At 49.6% G+C, this 20,027-nt stretch overlaps 1 protein-coding gene across 1 annotated transcript in view; it reads right to left on the reverse strand.

Moving 5' to 3' along the window:
- The window catches only part of LOC119433861 (uncharacterized), a 59,235-nt gene extending 39,641 nt beyond the window's left edge, over positions 1-19,594 (reverse strand). Inside the window, exon 1 of the mRNA XM_037701139.2 lies at positions 19,213-19,594. Coding sequence (XP_037557067.1) covers positions 19,213-19,317 — 105 coding nt within the window. The 5' untranslated portion in view covers positions 19,318-19,594. The remainder of the gene's footprint in view (positions 1-19,212) is intronic.
- Between the last annotated feature and the right edge of the window lie 433 nt (positions 19,595-20,027).

A 20,027-nucleotide genomic window follows, 5' to 3' on the forward strand; every position in this document is an offset into this window, starting at 1 on the left:
TGATAACTTGGTCCGGTTGGTGCATGATGAAGTGGGACAGTACGTACCGAATTAGGAAACGGCGAATATAGGCGGAGTTCGTTCGCAGCAATTTTCGACGAGGAATTAAAGTTAAGTTAGTGCGTAAATTGTCGTGTTAACGTCGGCGTTGTATACTCGCAAATGTTAGCGTGCTACGTATATGGGCATTCATTACATATATCTTCGGGTCCCATTTCCGCACCCCGCCCGCACACAGACCGCACACAGACTTCACACGCGCACACACACATTTTATACAAACGCGAAAGCTTACATAAGCGAGCCGTTCTATCATAAAATAGGGCTTTGGAACTAATGTGCCCAGCGGCAAAGCATCTGTATCTTTGAGCAGGATGGCATGTAAGTAGGCGTTTTTTGGTATGCAATGGTCGCGGAGGACGCAGCCCACCAGAACTGTGTAGGTATTACTATACAGGGTGTTTCAGCGAACACTTTCAAAATTTATTTAAGGTTGCCTGGGGCAGATAGCATAATTCTAGTTAATGAGCTGGTCTACTCGAAGAGGCGGACATTACTTGCACAAAAAATTACTTGCACATGCATATTCGATAATCAGCAAAAATTCACTATTTGAGCTTTTAACCAATTACCTGATGGCCCATATTGCAATTTACAAATTGTAGTCGTGGAGTTTGCAAGGCGGATCCACTTTGAATTAATTCTCGGGATGACACCAGTTTCGAGATATTAATCCCCGAACTTTGCGGAGAAATGCATTGGCGTCCCAGTTAATTTTGTGCTTCAATGCATAAAGCGACGTTTCGCTAAGAAACTAACTGGAACGCCAATGCATTTCTCCGCAAAGTTCGGGAATTAATATCTCTAAACTGGTGTCATCTCGAGAATTCGTTCCAAGTGGATCCGCCTTTTGAATCCGCCTTTTGAACTCCACGGCTACAATTTGTAAATTGCAATATGGACCATTAGGTGATTAGTTAAAAACTTAATTAGTGAATTTTTGTTGATTAGTCGAATATGCATTTCAATTTTTTTGTGCAAGTAATGTCCGCCTCTTCGAGTAGACCAGCTCATGAACTAGAATTGTGCTATCTGCCCCAGGCAACCTTTAAGAATTTTTGAAAGTGTTCGCTGAAACACCCTGTATATACCGATGACAAGGGGATGCATAACGTTGAATAATGGCGAACAAAGATGCGACTATTAGAAGGACGGAATAATAGGCGAGTTGTCGTACCACCAGGAAATTGCAGTGCAGCAAAACAAGGACACGTATATAAGAGAAGAACAGAGAATAAACAAGGACAACCACAATGCCGAGTTGTCTCATCATCTTTTGACCGTGTCCCTCCAACGAGTATGCGCAATCCAGTAAAGGAAAACCAACCAACCAACATCAATAAAGACGGATATACCGTCGTATCTCTTTAATGAGTTCCTGTGCAGCTGAAGGTCCTGTTCTGTTACATCGTTCTCCCGCTCACTGCACTAAGCATGTAACCGCTTAGTGCAGAAGTGCCCGCGGTGCAGAGAAGGCGTAGTTTCCCAGTGGGAGGAGTCGAGCGCGATTCGGTAAGAGCTTGACTATAAAAGGTCGCTCGGAATTCCATCCTTGGACACTGACCATGGAAGCGGCCCCCGACTTCGACGTGCACTCCACCACCAAGGCGAGCACCGGGAAGCGTGCCAAATCGGTCAGCCCGCGAGAGGCGACCGGACGCGCACGGGAAAACAACCCGACGTCCGTGCATCGGCCTGTGGGTGTCAAAGCGACGCTGCGGCGGTGCCTACGCAATTACCGTCAGCCAGCCACACTGCAATCAAGGGAGACGTGCGAGCGCCCGGTTATTGCGGTTTCGACGAGGACGGTCGTGACGAGGCGCTATAGCATTCTCTCCATGAGACACGCAGTATAAGCGCGGCATTGACTGCAGACATTGGGCAAACATCAGAGAAAGGCGCTACCGCCGTACAGAAGACGCGCAGCTAACGCGTACATGGCGTAATAAACAGTCGTTGACGGTTCATTTCCTGTCGATGACGCGCGTGCGTATATACGATAAAGGAGACGTCGAGAAGCTCATATATACAGTATATACTGCCTCCACCGTAAGAGGTCCTTTGACGCCGGTCTATATATCGAGGAAGGCGCGAGAGAGTGCATCGGCGTTATAGCGCGCGGTCGATGGCGGCCCGTGGTCCGACTGGACTTGTCCGTCGCCGCCGCCGGCGGCGGCTATTGAGTCACGGCCCCGTTGTCTCGGCCCGCGCAACTCGCTTTGATGGCCGGCTGACCCCCTTCTCGCCAAAATAACCCTCGTCACCACGCCCGGCTGCAGCCGACAGCGCAAACAATGGGCCCCAGCGAGCGGAGAACAATCGGCCCACATTGCCGCAGGCTCCACCACTTCCTATATTTCTTGCGGCAACACGGCGCGCTGCGCACGCGCCCATTATAATTCGCTTATGTTTCTTTTCTTCCCCAATACTGCGGGGTTAGAAAATAAAAATTATAGTAGAACTCCCTCGCGGTGCTAGATTGCGCCGGCGGTTCCATCGCGTTCTTCCAGCCCGCCTCCGCCAGTTTCCTGCTGGTCTAGATGTTACTCCAGCCGCAAAGAGACTGAGCCAGATATGTCTTTCTTTTTTTTTTTCTTCTTCTTCTTCTTCTTCTTAGCCTGCCTAACGAAACAGAGAGAGGTAAGAAAAAAGAGAAAGAACGTCCGGAGGCCAGGCGTAGGCTTTCTCGGCCGGCCTCCTCCGCACCGGCGCGAGCCGCTGGACCGAAGACCCCAAGGCCGCCTCTGCATGCTATAGCCCGTCGCGGGCGGTCAGCGGCGGGAACCCTTTCTCGTCGGCTGCATAGCTGCGCTATGAACTGCGGGCACGCATAGCCCATTGCCACTCTTTCCGCACGGCCACCACTTTGCTGGGTTCAGCCATGATGCTATATTTAGCCCGGACAGGCTACCAGGCCGGAACGTCGCGCGGGTCGCAGCATTGAGCCTCTTATGTGGGTTTCGTCCATCCACGCGCGGTGTCTTGGCTATGACGCTCCATTTCTGCCCACGAGATCGCCGGTTCGACTTCCGCCGCTCATGACGCGCGACGCAAAGTGCGATACGACGTACGACGCGTCTGAAAGGTGATTACTCGGTCGGTTGGAATCGGTAGGAAACTCGGACAGCGGTTCTTGGCCAGTCGTATGTCGCATTGACACTCGGAATCGTCTTCGTGTAAGTCCGCATTCCGGTGTGCGCAGAAGATGAAAATGGACCGTGATACTGCGATTCTTATGAAATGACCTCTACTGGTATAAATTAATCGGAGACCTCCACTACATTATATCCACTATAAGCAGCATCCCAACGACGACAGCGAAATACCGAAATGCGATCAATCAATCAATCAATCAATCAGTCAGTCAGTCAGTTTCTGGAGCCGGGTTCCCTCGCTGGGACTGCTGTATATACGTTCATGAGGGACGCTGTGCAGCCGAGGCCTCTGGATTGATTTGGACCATACGGTGCTATTTACGTGCAACGAAATCTGTTCGGCGGAGAACGCTATGGAGGGAAGGCATGTGCAGTCGGGTGATACTTCGCGGAAGTGGCTTCCGGCACACTGCGGTCCTGCACGTATATGCGCGCCTCGACGCGTAAGAAGATAGCTCGTTTTTTCATGCACTGCCGGAAATGAATTTTTTTTTTTTTTTGCTTGATCTTATTCTCGCCGACCTGGTTTCATATATATACTGAGGGAGTTCGCAGACACACTGTCTGTGTAGATCGGAGCGTCGGACTCTCGACATCACTGGTGGGCGCTATGCAGCGAGCGCGTACGTGACGCGCGTACGTATACGATCTCAGAACACACCCGCTCTGCAAGCGTTCATTGCATTTATAGCATCTTATAATCGATTGGCCAAGATCAAAGTGTAGTATAATCTATTTCAATCTCAGGCACGTGCTACAACTTTTGCCTTCGAAACGACCATAATCTGATTTCGCAAAGTTGCCTCCCGCCAACTTCCCGAGCGCTTGCAGCCGCATCCGTGTCACCGGGATTGACGGCGATTCATCGGCGATTTAACGTCCCAACGCAAGATGCGTGATGACGCCGAAGTGGAAGGTTTCAGTATCTTTTTCTTTCTTTCTTTCTTTTTTTTTTTTTACTGCTGAGGTTTTAAAACGTATACAAAGAAATCTAAATGCATGGGCGTTCTTTGCAATCCGCCTCTACTGGAATGCTCTCACCGCGGCCGGGATGTCCGGTTTCATGGATGTCGCATATATATGTCTGACATCAGGGGGCGCGCTCTCACTCTCTTTCTCTCTACCAGACAGTATAATAAACTAGCGCAGCAGCAGGGGATGACACCGCAATGAGCCAGCATCAGACCACACGCTACCTCAACAAATACGATGTCCAAAAACCCCCCCAAACGGATATCTACATATCTCTACAGATCGCGCGCCAGAGAGAGAGAGAATAAACATGTTTATTATGTGAATGGATAGCTTTGGAGAGGCGTCACAGCCTTTGTACAGACCTGCTGCGCTATGAAGAATGACCGGAGCGCTGGAGCGTGAAAACCATTCCCGCTTCGAGGCGGCCCTTCATGATCCCGCAAGGCGAGACGTCACCGCTCGCCCATTGCATTACTCCTTGACAGTACATGCACTGCAGCACACGTTCGTTTGAGAACAATGACCACGCAATCACGCAGTGTGTGTACAACCTTATTCCGCGCTCAGTGCGAAGTTCTCCGCACATTTTTAAGATTGTTGAAAGTTTGTGGCGTCTGTCGCGCAGGTATCGTAATCATGTTTCCTTGGCACAAGATGAAGACACCAGAAAACGACACTTGTCCCCGTTCGAGGTTCGCGACGTGTGAGATGTCGTTCCGTCATAGTCGTTGTCGAACCAGCTACCACTCTCTTTACCATTCATTTTAGGTCCGTACTCTGGATGCCACTGTGTTAAGATGGTGCATCCTGATATTGGGCTTTGTCAGCGAGGGCCTGACAGCGACGACAAAGTGCCGCGCGCGCCTCGTTGTCGTCCGGACAATGTAGACTCACTAAGCGTACGTTTGCTACGATAGAAATAAGACGCCGAGCCGACGTCGTGTTGCATGGCACGGCTATGACCGTGAGGTCTGCGACGACACAAAACCGCCCCTGCGACTGCTACCAGGGCGGCGGTTGCGCTCTTCTAATGCACGCGCTGCGAGTCCCATGACGCGATTGCCGTGTCACTCCTTTCGTTCAGCGCGTTTAATTACCGACAGGTTGCTGCGCTTTGTAAGAGCCGCCGTGCGGCCGTTGAACCTGCAGTGGCGTTCTTTTGTTCGCGCGAAGAGAGTGTGACGGGTGGTATTTACCCAGCGCGTTGTATACGAGTCTAGCCTCATTGACCCAATTTGGTGCCTCTCTCCCTGCGCTGCGGCTGCGAAAATCGTGTATTTTCGTCGCTAATTCAGTCAGCGCCATACACAGTATACCGCGGGAAGTACACGCGGCGCCGCGGGAATTAAGGGATCGGCGACGTCAGAGGAAGCCTATCTTATTTGATTCGAAGCGTACTGCGCACGCTGGAGAGATGTATATGCTGCACGCATTTTCGTTGTTGTTTTCTTGTTTTTAAATGCAGGTTGTAGTTAAATATTAGCAGGCAAACCACTATAAGACGTGCGCTAACTCATGACATCAGATACGAAAAGAGAGACCGTGCAGCGTGAATTGCTTAGTCTTATTGAAAGAAGCTGACGAACGACAGCAAGACGAAGCAGCTATATATATTGTCGAAAGTTGGACATTTGAATGCATGCACGAGCACGCAACGAGACTTCATCAAATCGCGTGCTCGGTCCTGCTTTAAGTCCACAGCCTTTGAACACGGCAACCTTCTATACACAGGTTAGTATAGAGAATAATATCGAAGCACGGGGCGCCTGAGAGAAGCTCCGTGTCAAGATTCGAAGGTCCCATAGCGCATATATAGTAGATACCGCACGGCATACGCTATACTGACTTACGCTCGTATAGTGTGTACACAGCGTATACACTCTGCATAAATGCGCGCACCCTCGTGCATGGAAAGTATACGAGGCGTCCTATAGACGAACACCGGCGCGCATCGAAGCGCATTAATTGCCAAACTTACGCGCTGCGCATATAGATCATGGAAGTAACTTTGTACGCACATCCAGACGAATGCTCACTATACCTTTGAAGTACTTCAGCCCATTGCTGATATCGCTTTCTCTCTGCAAGACGACTTCGAAGCGGACATATACGCAGCTGAAGGACGCGGATAAACGACCTGATCGCTGTCCTGATAGACGTTTACTAGCAGAGCGACAGCACGAATGAGAGCGAATAAAGAAGATAAATAGTTGCGGAAAATGCGTGTACGCCAACACGAACAGCGCCTAACTGCAGATGGGCACTGTTCGTGTTGCTGTCCACGCATTTGCTGCCCGCCGTGGACTACAGCACCAAAAAAGGCCGCGCCTTCTGCCGACCGACCAACGGTGCATGCCAGGGATATCTATGCACGACGCCCTTCACGGTTGAATTGTAGCGGGGCAGACTGCGATCCCTGCAGCCGCGCGTGCTGTGGGCGCCCGCGACCCGTTAGGCCAAGCAGGACGTCTGGGGCGGCACGGAAGGAGGCGGGCGCGGATCGTCGCCGATTTCGGCCCGTGCTTTTATCGCCAGTCCTTCCTTTTCCCAGACAGGCACACATGCGCGAGCGCTCTCGAGGAGTGCGTCCCGGCGATCGCCTTCCAGTGTATACTAAAAAGTTATCGAGGCGGAAGAAGATTATCGTGCTCCATCCTCCTTCCTAACACGGTAGAAACTGGTTAGTGCCGAGGAACACGCAGTGGAGCGGCCCCGAAGAAGTAGGTCCGCCCGGGTGCGCACAACGTGCGGGATCCTGGAAAGTGGAGCGTCTGCACGCACAATACAGCACGCGCGAACCGGACCCCTTTATTTATTAGCTTTCCTTTCTTTTTTTTAAATCTGCCTACATTTTGCCGCGCTCCTCTTTTCCGCGTTTTTTTGAGACAGAGGCGAAAAGAAAAGGCGCCATGGATGGCTCCGGTGTAACGACGTCCGTGAGCGAAGCTGCTGTGAATTATCTCATTTTATTGTGTTGTTACGATTGTTCAAATTAATTACATTGTGGTGTTTTACTTGCCAAAAACATGATTTGATTATGAGACACACCGTCCCCCTTCTGCCCCCCCCCCCTTTTTTTTTCGGTTTTTTCGTTTTCGTTTTTTTTTTTTTTTTTTTTTGCACCTAGTATAGGCGCAGAACGCTGCGACGTTTGCCAGAAATCAACAAGTGTCCTCAGACTCAACGTATACAATACATATAGTGATTAGGCAAACGTGGCTATATATAACATCTCCTTCGTATATAATAAATTATCTACAAAGCTGTGCCGTTCAGCTGGAAAGCTGTGTTGGATGCTCCTGCTCAGGTCAAATTCTAATTGACATCTGCGGCGCGCGTAGTTATTCGTAAGCCAAATCATAACTCAGTATTCTTTCATATCGCCACGCGGGTGTATAAACAAGCCTCCTAGCGAAAGCCGACAGTTTTTAAGGGTCGCGGGGGCGTCGCGGCAACCGATGCCCGGGACAGCAGAGCTCAGCCATCGGTACATATAAACTCACCATAGTTCGCATTGATGGCAGTATGGGTGTATCCTGTCACTGGACAATGACGTTCGAATATATACTCTTGCAATGTTTGTGTCCCCTGAAGAATTATCCTCATATATCCTCGGCTATAGAGAAGCCGTCAGATAAGAAAACGTAATTTGTCCCAAACCAAGGATTTGATCCGGGATCCGCTGTGTGTGAGCTGTCGCGTCGTCGCCGTCCTGACGTCATCGCCGCGTCCTCGTCATCAGTCGTTTTTGTCTGTCAACGTCGTGGGACAAGTTATCGCTGCTTTCGATGCTTTAGGTTGCATTTGAATGGATGCTTAGAGCAACATTAACCCCCGTATTTACAAACGAACCTCGACTCGAAGCTCTTCCTTCACTCGACCGACTTGAGCACAGCGATGCCCCTTGAATGAAGAATACACTTCTCAAGAATTGTCGTGTATTGCAAACGAAGCGCATTGACCACTTTTGTCGATAGTTAGCACTGCCACCTACTTCCTTGAGTCGAGGTGGAGTGGAGTAACTATGTAGAATACGGAGGTAGATTAGGTTGAACTGGTAACGTATTTTTGTTTAAAGCTCGCTTAGAGAACAATGAAAATAAGGGAAGGGTGTGGGGGAGGGCAGAATAAATTATTAGTGCTTAAAATGAATGCCAAACTTTCCATTTCATACATTTGGTACCGAAACCTCATGTCAGAGGGACGTCACGCGTTTCAATGTACTTTCTCGTACTTCCACGGGCCAGCTTGGCGCAGGAAACATTCTCGCAACTTGCTAGGATGAGCCATTAGTTGCGTAAAAATGTAGCAGCGCAGTCCTTATTTACCTATGAACGATTAACTGCACGTGATGAGGCTAGCTGTCAAAATCTATGACGCCACTGTCAACTGATGCGGGAACTTCTGAGGCCACTCGTCTTTGATTCCTCTCCGGCTTACAAGTGCCGGCTATCGCGGCACCTCTTGCTTAGTGTACATACAAGCGTAGTGTACTCGTGTCTTCTACTTAACCACGGCAATATTTAGTACCACGAAGCCGCCACGAAATTTCAAAAATCAGCCGAAGAAATGAACCAGACACGCAAGTGCTTTTCGTGCGTGTGATACCGAGCGTCGAGATTATCAGTTTCCCGTATACAGGAACGCGCGCATCCACGGTAGAAGACAAGCGGCGCGATTACGCATCTACAGACGTAAAACGGGTGTTGAGCAACAGGCGACCCCGCCGCTGAAGCAACGCTTCGCGGAATACTCGTCGGCTCTTTCTTTCTTTTTTGTTTTGTTGGGAAGGGGCAATATCGCGCGGGAGATGCGCACCCGCGTGTTGCGGCGCCCGCAACACCTGCTGGCGTCTCGTGGAACCCGTCCTGTCCTTCATCGCTCGCTCGCTCGCGAGCGAGCGATGATGTCTCACGACACGTCGGCACTCAATTGCATGAAACGGCGCGACGACATGTGTACTGCTTCTCCTGCCGTCACCATGCAGTCACACTCAGTTATTCCCACGTAATTTGGGTCGCGGCCGTTTTTGTTTTCTTTTTCTGTTTTCTCTTCATCATCTTTTCTTCTTTTTCATTTTTTTTTTTTTAGTTTTGCCAATGGAGGAAAAAAATTACGATTTGAGAGGGGTGCATATGTGGGGGTGTGTGAAAAAAGCCACAGGTGCCCTATGGGTGGGGAATGCAGAAACGGGGTGGAGAAAAAAAAAAAAAAAGAAAGAAACGTTATCGTGTTCATGTCTGCTTCGTCCGCTTATGCCTGCTTACGTTTTCTTTACGATTGCCATTCGCGCGTTAAACTAAATGTCTTCGAGCCACGCCCGTCGTAACGTTAGGCAAAGTGCTCGCGTTGAACGCACGTAAAAGCACCGCGCTATAATAAAGGTATCACCTGTAGCTGCACCCCTTGCTCTGCACTCGTCATTGAAAGCGTGCTCGATTTGGAGACGCCGCGGTATAGCCCAGTGGCTTTCGGGTTGCGCTGCTGAGCTCGAGGTCGCGGGTTCAATCCCTGCCGCGGCGGCCACAATTGCATGCGGGCGAGATGCAAGAACTGCTCGTGTACACAGGTTTAGGTGCACGTGAAAGAAGTCACTACGGCGTGCCTCAAAATCAAGGTGGCTTTGGCACACAAAATCCCAGATTTTAATTTAGTGCTCGGTTAAGGCGGCCGTGCAGCATGCTGCACACGCGACACTTCGTCAGCCACATAGTATTATCATGCAACCACGCCACAATTCATCTCTTTTTTCTCATATTTTCTTCTCATTTTTTGTTTGTGCTGATCAGACAGGAAACGTGCTCTCCCGTCCACACGAATCCTAGTGGAGTATTTCTTATTCAATAAGTTATCATGCGCATTGTGGAGGAAAAGAGAAGAAAGATTACAGAAAGCTCATAGAAGGATTATAGAAGATTTTAAAAAACAGCGAAGATTACATTAGGGCTACTGCATCTGAGTAGCACGGTTTGTACTCAGGAGCAGCCACCATGCATGGCACACAAGACGCATCAGGCTTTAAGCCACAGCGCAAGAAATCATGCATTTCTTCTGGCTTTAATTAAAAACAAAGCGTGCGTCCACATCTTTGTATTCTCGTGTTCCTGCACTACTGAATATTGCGCAGGCAAAAACTTTATCAGGGTAGGTGCCTTGGAGAACTGGTAATTCGCGTTCATTGGACGAACCGGCGTCACCTGTACGCGGCTGCAGTGGTAGAGAACGGGATTTTCGAGGTGCGCTTGGGCGAACTCATGAATAACCGCGCCCGCACGGGTACACGAGACAAATCCCTCGAGGCTAGAATTACTCGCAAAATGTTCTTGGCACCGCCCTTATATTGGGACTTCCGTGGCGCAGGGCGTATAGCTATATATATGATGAAAAAAATTAACCGTAATACCAACGCTTGAAGGGTCGGTAAATTGGGCGAGCTAAACGTGTATATATTGACTGGGAAGAAATGCATGGATGGTGGCCCTTGTGTACATGTATCAAATCAACTACCCCGAAAGTGTGTGTACAGTCGAGCCCGGGTATATCGAACCCACATATAACAAATTATTTTGTATAATGAACAGCTGTAAAATCCCCTTGAAATTTTTTGTATACAATCTGTATTTTATATATCTGATTACCTATATATCGAACTTTTTTGCGATCCCCTTCAGATTCGATATATCCGTGTTTGACGGTAGTATACTCCTGTATATATAGTGAACGGTTCGCAAAACGACTGTAACGTGGTTTAATCATCGCTGGTTCCGCCTTTATTTTTCTTTTTTTTTTTTTTCGTGTTCCGTTCGCCGACCTCTGTCTATCTAATGATGGTATCATCACCATCATCATCATCGTCACTCATCATGCCCACTGCAGGACGGAGGCCTCTCCCAGATGGTGTATGTAATCGTAAATAGAAATTACACCCGTAAGGGTGTTTTCGTGAGTCTATACATAGCATAACTCACACCCTTTCGCCGACTGACGTGGCCTCGTCGTTGGTCCCGTCATTTTTTTTTTTTTTCTTTCTTTTTGCATACTTGTCGTGTTGCGCTCTGCTCGCTGTGTATGGATAAGAAAGGTCGCGAGACGACCTTCCTAACGCGCTAGAATAGCAACACCTGTGAGATGCAGAGACACATGCAGAGGTCAGTTAACAAGAGGTTGCCAAAAGCAGTGCTCAGGCCTTGATTCCAAGGCCAGGAACAACTGTGGCGAAATGTGCGCATGGGCGTACGCGCTTTCGATCGTTTGGTTTTCAAGCGTGACTTCGGCGGTCGCCACATCATTTCTCCGACGCCTGCTATAGCTGTAACGCGGCTGCGACGCGCCAACGATGAAACAACTCAGACCGGGTCTACCTGCTCGGAGGTGCATTCAAAAAAGGGCGACACACGGAGGCATGGTTTTGTTCGTTCGGCAACGGCAACACGGCAACGGCAACACCGCGAGTGGCATCGAGAGTGTCGTCGCAAGTCGACACGACACCACAAATTTGCGCAAAAGGCTATAAAGCGAAGCCATACATATACACAGGACACCACGAGAAAGGCGAAAATTCGTTTATCGCATACACGTCGCAAGAGACACGAATTTCCTGGAAATGAATAAGCGGCCACTTCACAAACTAAATTTCAACCAACCAAGTCAGAGATAATAGGAGAAATATCGCATCCGTGTTTTAGACTGACTTCTGGTGAAATTCGATAAGAAAATGCCACTGCGAACTCGCTTTTTTTTTTTTTCCCTGTGTTAGCCTAATTCACTGAAATTATTGAGACCATACGCGAATAGAAAACTGATAGCCACAGCATCATCTAAATAATTTATTTCAAATAGGAAGTTTTCTTTGCATATACCTCGTACTCGCGCCGTCGCATTGTACGTGGCCTGTCCGAGGTTATTTATGAACAGCCGTCAAAGGCTCTCTCCGTCTGCAGGGTTTCCAGCGCGCACGCCGCGAGTCAGCTGTGTCGGCAAATAATGTTGACAATTGCCGCACTTCCACTTAATCGCGCCACCGTTCGCGTTTTTTTTTTTTTTTTTTTTTTCCCCTCCGATTTGCTCCTCCGTCGTTCCTCCCTCCCCGCCGCCGTGCCCACACAAGCGGGCCGGAAATGCGCGCCGATACAGGGCACAGGCGCAGCAGCAGCGGCGCGGGGAGTCGGCCGGACCACTTCCGGCCGGCGTCCGCAGTGGCACGTGGCGAAAGGACGACACGCGCAGTCGGCTGCTGTTGGACAAATGGGGACACCCTCAGACAGCCGGGCGATGTGTAATGAACTCGAATCGCCGTGCAGTGAAAGGGAAAAAGAAAAAAAAGTTACACAAAATAGCGCGGCATGCATGAAGAGGACTTTTTTTTTTTTTTTTGCCTTCCTTATTACGCAAATTAGTTCTGCGGAAATCCGTGAAGTGGAAATAAGCGTAATAGAATTGGTCATTCAGCCGAAATTGGCACACCACTACGAATGAAACCAATGTACAGGTTTCTCAGAAAGAAAGACTGGCAGTTAAAAAAAAAGAAAAGGAAAACGGCCTGGCCCGGAGTTGGGTCCGACACCAACTCATTTTCAGGAGCTGTCGCTCTACTGCTAGCCGAAGCCGAATTAAGCCGGCAACTCGAAGCGTAAGCACATAAGTTCTGCGGAGATCCGCAACGTGGCGGGAGTTTCATTCGATGGGAAATTACCTGAACAATATGTTGTCGCCGTGAGGTATACCAGCACTATTACTCATCGTCGCATAGCACATATATGTAAGTAATATTAGCCCTGAGCATTCGGGAATACGCTCAGAGGTGGACAGCTCCACGGAAACGTAGCGAATCGTGCAGAAACCCGGCGGGTTTTGTACGACCACAAAAATTAAGGAGGATGTGAAAAGTCGCACTGTACACAACGTAGACGACAGGCTTGCTCCCGGTGTATATACATATATACACGGCCGCGCGGCGGGGGTAGCACGAATATACATGCACATTTGATGATTTGGCTGAAGCTTTCGCGCATATTTCGATCTCGTGGGTTTGCCTTGACCAATATCAACAAGGTACTGTACGTGTGGCCCGACACATGAAGCCGAGTTTTAGACCCCCGCTGCTTTAGGCGAGCTGTGCTTCCATTAATGATCTTTCAGCATTGCCGCCGTCATATGTCTTCTTCATGCAGTCAAACGACATCGTGAAACGCGAGCCTAACAACATAGGCAACAAGTTTGCCATTCAACAACATCTGACATTCACTTGTTGCCTTCGACGCTCTTTTGAGGATCAGTACTTATTTAGTTGTGCAAATTTAACCGTATCAATCAATCTCTATGACACGAGCGTGAGGTTTCGGTCAACCAGGCGGTCGTCAGAGCACACTCGTTGACAGCGCCTAGGGAGTGTTCTGCGTGCGTGGTTATAATTCGTCAGCTGAGCTGGCTTCCTTCGTAACGTGTCTCTGACGGTAAAAAGTCGAAGGCCGACACGGCGCGCAGGCGGATCTGCGCGCAACGGGAACTGCCATGCACATCAACGTGGCGCTGGATGACGTCGATGGGCCAGCGTGTGGCGCGCGCTAACCGACCCCTATACGCTCTGCAAGCCAAGCGGACAGGCCGGCAGCCAATCCGCCTGGCAGTGAAGTGGGATGCAAAGCGCGCGACATGACGGTGGCGTGAAGCGGCCTCATCACGCAATGTCCGGCCTCGAACACGACGCAGCGCGCTGCTGACCACAATGTTCCGGCCACGGCTGGCAAGTGCACGTGGTTTTCAAAAATGTGTGGCAGAGCGTTGCCTAAGCTGGCATGAAACACGGACGCCTGCTGCGTATACTGGTCTCGACGAATCCTTTGACAACAGCCAAAGCTGTTCGTGATGCAGCATACAATACGAGGCATGTTTGCCGCGCGGGCAGCTACAAAACTCCAGCAGATCATCTCGAAAGAGATTTCTCACGATTATTATTGTTGAAACCTCGGGCATGCGGTGCTTGTGCGTTGTGGGGTTTGAAAAGAGTGCGATTCAAGGAACCTTGTGAGAGTGTGTGTGTGTGTGTGTGTGTGTGTGTGTGTGTGTGTGTGTGTGTGTGTGTGTGTGTGTGTGTGTGTGTGTGTGTGTGTGTGTGTGTGTGTGTGTGTGTGTGTGTGTGTGTGTGTGTGTGTGTGTGTGTGTGTGTGTGTGTGTGTGTGTGTGTGTGTGTGTGTGTGTGTGTGTGGAATGGGGAGGGAGCAAGCTTGTCACCCCCTACCTCCAGACCCGCCATGCAAGGCTTCAGTGGCAATGCAAACACATTCTGGCCCACCAGCATGTACAATGGCCGACAACTAGAGTCAATGAAAAGTCGATAATTCTAAATCGAGTGAACGCTGTGCAGCGCGATATGTGGTTTATGCAGTATCGTTATAAGTGAATTTGCAGGAGTAGATTTGCGGGTGTAACCATTTGTATGCACAACCTTTGCACCCAGTGGTGCAAAGATTCTTGGTAATTCGAAAGACCAGGGATGAAGTTGGAAAGGGTAGAAAATAAAAGGGCAAGGGGGGAGGAGTAGTGAAGGTCGAGTCCTGTGCCATCTCATTTCGGATACGCGGTTCGGCTTTTAATAGTAACTCTATTCACCAAACCGAAACGTTGTTACGCCTAAAGGTTGATGCACGATAGTTCACGCTGTAAAAGCGTTTACGCTGGCTGGTATGGAAAGGGTTCGCTTTTTCCTGCTCTATCCGTCCAGAAGTTTGCCTCTATGGTGCGTCGCACTAATGGCGGACCCCCCCCCCCCCCCTCGTGCTTCAACCAACCACCACCATCGTCATCATCATTATCATCATCATTCGTTATTATATGCGGATATGCCCAAATAAGAACCAACTCCGCCATCAGTACGTCAGTACTGCTGCCCACGTGCTGTGCAACCTATACGCATATGATGCCCTGCCCACCACTCGCATACATTTTCCTTGATTCGCGTTAGAATTGACACGTCAAAGAATTCCAGGTGGCCAAAATTAATACGAAGTCCTTCATTACGGCATCTCGATCTCAAAGCCCCAGTGTTGCTTTGGGACGTTAAACCTCCCGAAGGAATGAATGAATGAATGAATGAATGAATGAATGAATGAATGAATCAATCAATCAATCAATCAATCAATTTTCTTTTATAAGGGTGATTTCTTTAAATTTTTGTTCTCGAACATGACACCTATTATGACCGCTTTATTTTAAAATTGTTCTGTGACTTATTCTACGCTTGCTTTCTTCAGTGTGCTTGGCAGGATCTGAAGTTACTGGTTCGTTGGAGAGATACAGCAGCGTATACAGGTTTATACTTTAAACGGGCATGCTGCTCATTCTACAGGCTGAGAATTTCTCAGAAAACAACAGCAACAACAAGACAAATTAGCTTATAGTGCTCCTCAGATGAGACGGCAACTTTGTCGTATACATTGAATGTTTAAAAAAAAGCGTACGATCACAACATGACAAAAATTATCCTTTCTCATTGAAGTTGACAATGTGTGCCGCAAAGTTCTGTCGCGCGCAAACAACTTGGTCACTTCACGAGTGATGTTTCGCGTTTGTGTCGTAAGAAGGCGAACGCCATCTCTGTGAAGCGCGGCGAAACCCTGCAGAGGGCTGTTATCGGAACGCGGCATGTGACTCGCGCATGTGAGTGGCGCGAAAACTTGCGAAATATGATATTGCGCGGGAAAGCAATTATGGTGATGATGATGATGATGATGAAGGAGGAGAAGGAGAACTATGCTGCAAGCGGAACTAACCTTGCAAAAGTTGCCGGCAACTCCACCGCCCGCGCGCCGCTAGCTATCAAGTGCAGTATAGAGTCTGAACCACGTCACATCACATACGTGGAAGACTAACGGTGAGGACGGATTTGAAGAAGGGCGCAACATGCTGCGCGCATCCATTCCACCTCGCCCTGCTATCCCGCCCACACATCTCACCATTCACACTCCAGCTCTTCATCGTGGAAGAAATTGAGGAAGAGCCGGAACACCTCCATTCTAAATATCCATGCATTGGGAGCAAAATATCACTTGCGTTTGTATGTGGGGTAATTTTGTACTTCGGCCCACCTGTTAACACTTCACATTCTGCGTCAAGTTCAGGACATTCTTAACAAATAATGGTCGACGTCACCAGGAGCTTCCCTGCAGTGTACACACGACGATGGCGGGCTCAGGTCCTGTCTTGCACCGCCACGCCGACGTTTTCGCGATGACCCTGTGTGGATACGATAAAGGAAGGCGCGCCTTCAGTTCTAGGGGACTTAACAGAACTGAAAGCAACAGTGTGCTTCGTAGGCGTAAGCAGAAATGTCCTTTGTGGCGCAGCGCTGCCGCTGAACTCGCTCCCTGGATCAAGATCGGCCGGCACGGGGAAGTACTGTGAGCTCGTACGTGATGAGCGACCCTTTCGCTAACGGCAGAACGGCAGACCTGCTGCTTAAAAGAGCCGTTCACATTCGTGCACATTCATACACGTCATAGACAAATCCAACTGTTGTGAATTCGTGCAAAATGAGAGCGACCAAAGCAACTTGTTAATAGTAATCATGATAACAGTGATAATAATTTGCGCCGCCATGAGGTTCTGCGGGAAACACTTTACAACAGGCGAACATTTCAGTAATGAGGCCCCAGTGTTTTTCTCTACTTGTTCTTGGCAGCCTGAAGATGTTATCTACAGGCGCCGACATTTAATATAACCAAGATGTAGCGCGCATTTATGGAATACTTTCTAAATTAAAGTACCGTGGCTCATCATCCAACATGAGCTAGCAACGTGGTACCACACTACATAGGGTGTCCCAGATAACGTTAGGCAAGCTGTCCCACGAAAAAAAAAAAAACTTTTAAAAACACGGAGCAAGACACGATTTTATGGCCTACGGTGCTCGATGGTCAGAGGTCTGGCGATCGACAAGAACAAGAACGTAGTTACGAAGCTGAATGTCTGTTGCTCTTACAAATGCAGTATAAGAAGGCAGTCGTATAGATCATCATCAGCAGCAGCAGCAGCCTATATTTATGCCCACTGCAGGACGAAGACCTCTCCGTGTGATCTCCAATTACCCCTGTATTGCGCTAGCTGATTCCAACTTGCGCCTGCAAATTTCCTATACTTCATCAGCCCACCTAGTTTTCTGCCGTCCTCGCGACTGCGTTTCCCTTCTCTTGGTATCCATTCTGTAACCCTAATGGTCCACCGGTTATTCATCCTACGCATTACATGGCCTGCCCAGCTCCATTTTTTCCTCTTAATGTCAACTAGAATATCGGCTATCGCCGTTTGCTCTCTGATCCACACTGTATAGACAAAAAGTACAAAAGCGCCGATGAATCGGCTCGCGGCACTGGGTGTCACTGAGAAGTCAAGTGTAGAGGTGGTACAAGTGACTTTTAAGAACGGTCAACCAGTCACGCGCCAGCTTGTCAGCCTAATTCTGAAGTTCCGTTGTTTATATTTCTCTGTCTTTCTTTCTCGTTGTCGTATACGCTAGTTCGTACGTCCTGCATAGTTTTGCAAGACTGAAGTTTTTCGCAAGGATCCCGTAACACCAGAAAGCTTCTCCTCTCCACTCCATTACAGTATACGTAAAGTATCGCATCGAACAGTTCCTCCACCCAAGACTTGCTCACTCTTAACCCTGAGCCCCTTCAATAAGCAGGGCCCGTATTCAAGAAAAGCTCTTCGCGAGAATTGTTCGTAAGAGAAAATTTTAGCCAATCTCGATGCTGGACATAGTATTAGTGACTTGTACTTAATAGCGCATAAAAAGGGACGAGGCACAGATGGACGACGCGGACACAGCGCTATGTGGGACACAGCGCTATGTGTGGACACGTAGCGCTGTGTCCGCGTCGTCCATCTGTGCCTCGTCCCTTTTTATGCGCTATTAAGTACAAGACATGGAATACCAACTCGCCCAATCTTACGCTCTTTCAAGTATTAGTGAAGGCGGCCAGCCGATGGCAAAGAGCACGAACAAAACGCTTTGTGAATTCGGCCCCAGATTATCTATCACTTTGTTGCGAAAACAATGCACCCCATTCCTCCAACGAACCGGTCAGATACATTTTTCATAGCGCGCACCGGCAGCAAAGTTAAACCATGGCTGATAGCTGCTCGAGATATCACAAAGGATCGACATTTTTTGCCTGACAGTGCTTTAATACAATGTATGCGCTATGATAGGAGAGACTGCACCACAGTAGCTTTCCTGTGGGCAGCGTTTAGTGCATCCGTGCTGCTTGCTTTTGAGCGCTACGGAAGGATACAGAACCAGGCTGGTCAGTGAGCCCTCGTCCTTCTGTGGCGCTGCGTCTTTTATACAGCGACAGGGAACATCCTCACATTGTTACGCATAATACCGCTTTTCTTCGATATTCTCAGCGTTCCGTTTCATCAAAAAACCGTGCCAAGCAACAATATGACATCAGACTACCAGAAACTGTTCTGGTAGCGCGAAAGCGGCATTTTCCCACTTCTGTCTAGAATGCTAGAGCGGTGCGCTGCGAGGCTAAGAATGCGATATTGTCGCGTTGTTGCTCGGCATGAGACAACGCTTGAGAGGAGCCGCAGCCTGTGCAGTGTGCTCGAGTGCTCTAGAGAGCAGTGTGAACGCATATATCACGCGGGGCCTGTACTTCGATCAGCAAGGGTCTGCATGCTACGGGTTCCGACAATAAGTTTCCTTGGCCGAAAAATGTGGCATCTGCACTCGACTCGAGAAAGCCGTCAGAAAAATACATGTCACGCTGCACATGATAGATGCAGACCTCGAATAAAAGGCTCAAGCATCATTCTCGCAGGGCGTGAAACTCGTAAACCATCGTCATAAGGCGAGCAGCTCTTTGTTTCAGCCTAGCAATGCGACGATGTTTCAGTTACGCGTGCACTATCATGGAGGACAGTGACAAGAGGAAGAACTGGGCAGGGAGGGTCGGCTGTTGGAACGGGTTCATCGTGGATGCTAAGAAGGAACGAGGGGGCCCTACAGCGCGTGGCTCACCGGGGGTGGCAGGAGGTCCCTGCCGATGGAGCCCAGCTCACTAGCCGGGTAGTCCATCTGCGTCATGCCAGCGGCGGCGGCAGCAGCTTCCTGGGCCTTGTCCATGGCAGCGATTGTGTGTGTGATGTCGCACCTGCAGCGAACCGACTGGAGCTGGCCGAGGCGGCGGGGGCCCGTGACGCCGTCCAAAGTAGGACAGTGCACTCGCAGCCAGCCAACCAGGTTGAACGCCGCCCGCGAGAGCGCGACCCGAGGAAAGCCCCATTTTGTGCCTTCCCTCGCCGCCGCGGCGCGCCTCGGCGCCTTTGTGGGCCCACGACACCGTGTGTCCGGCTTCGCTGGCGCGGACACGCACAGCGCAGTGGCTGCCTGGATGGAGCGGGCGCACGCCGAACGACCCTCGCCCCGCCGACGCACGACGCAAGGAAGCCAAGAAACCCCGCACGCCCCAAGAGCGGCCGCGAATGCAGCGTGCAACGAAAATACTGCGTCGCCGAGGACTTCCGAAAACGCGCCACCAACAGGGCAAGGTGCTCGCGAACGCGTGCCGGCCGTGTCTTTCAGTGTCGCAAGAGAATCCGTGTCCCACGCGGCTTGTTTCGCTCGAGACACGCTGGCCGGATGCGGCAATTTCATTCACGCAATCTCTTGCTCGTCATACTTTTTTGTTGGTCTTCTAAAGGGAGAGTGAACTCTAAAAATTACGTAATTTGTGAAACAACCAAACGGCGCACCAAACCGTAGTGAATGCGAGCAACAGCGATGCAGTAGTGCTCGTACATGCAGACGTATCCATAAGCCTGAAGCATACCCTA

The sequence above is a fragment of the Dermacentor silvarum genome, chromosome 1, assembly GCF_013339745.2.
Source record: "Dermacentor silvarum isolate Dsil-2018 chromosome 1, BIME_Dsil_1.4, whole genome shotgun sequence".
NCBI lineage: Eukaryota > Metazoa > Arthropoda > Arachnida > Ixodida > Ixodidae > Dermacentor > Dermacentor silvarum.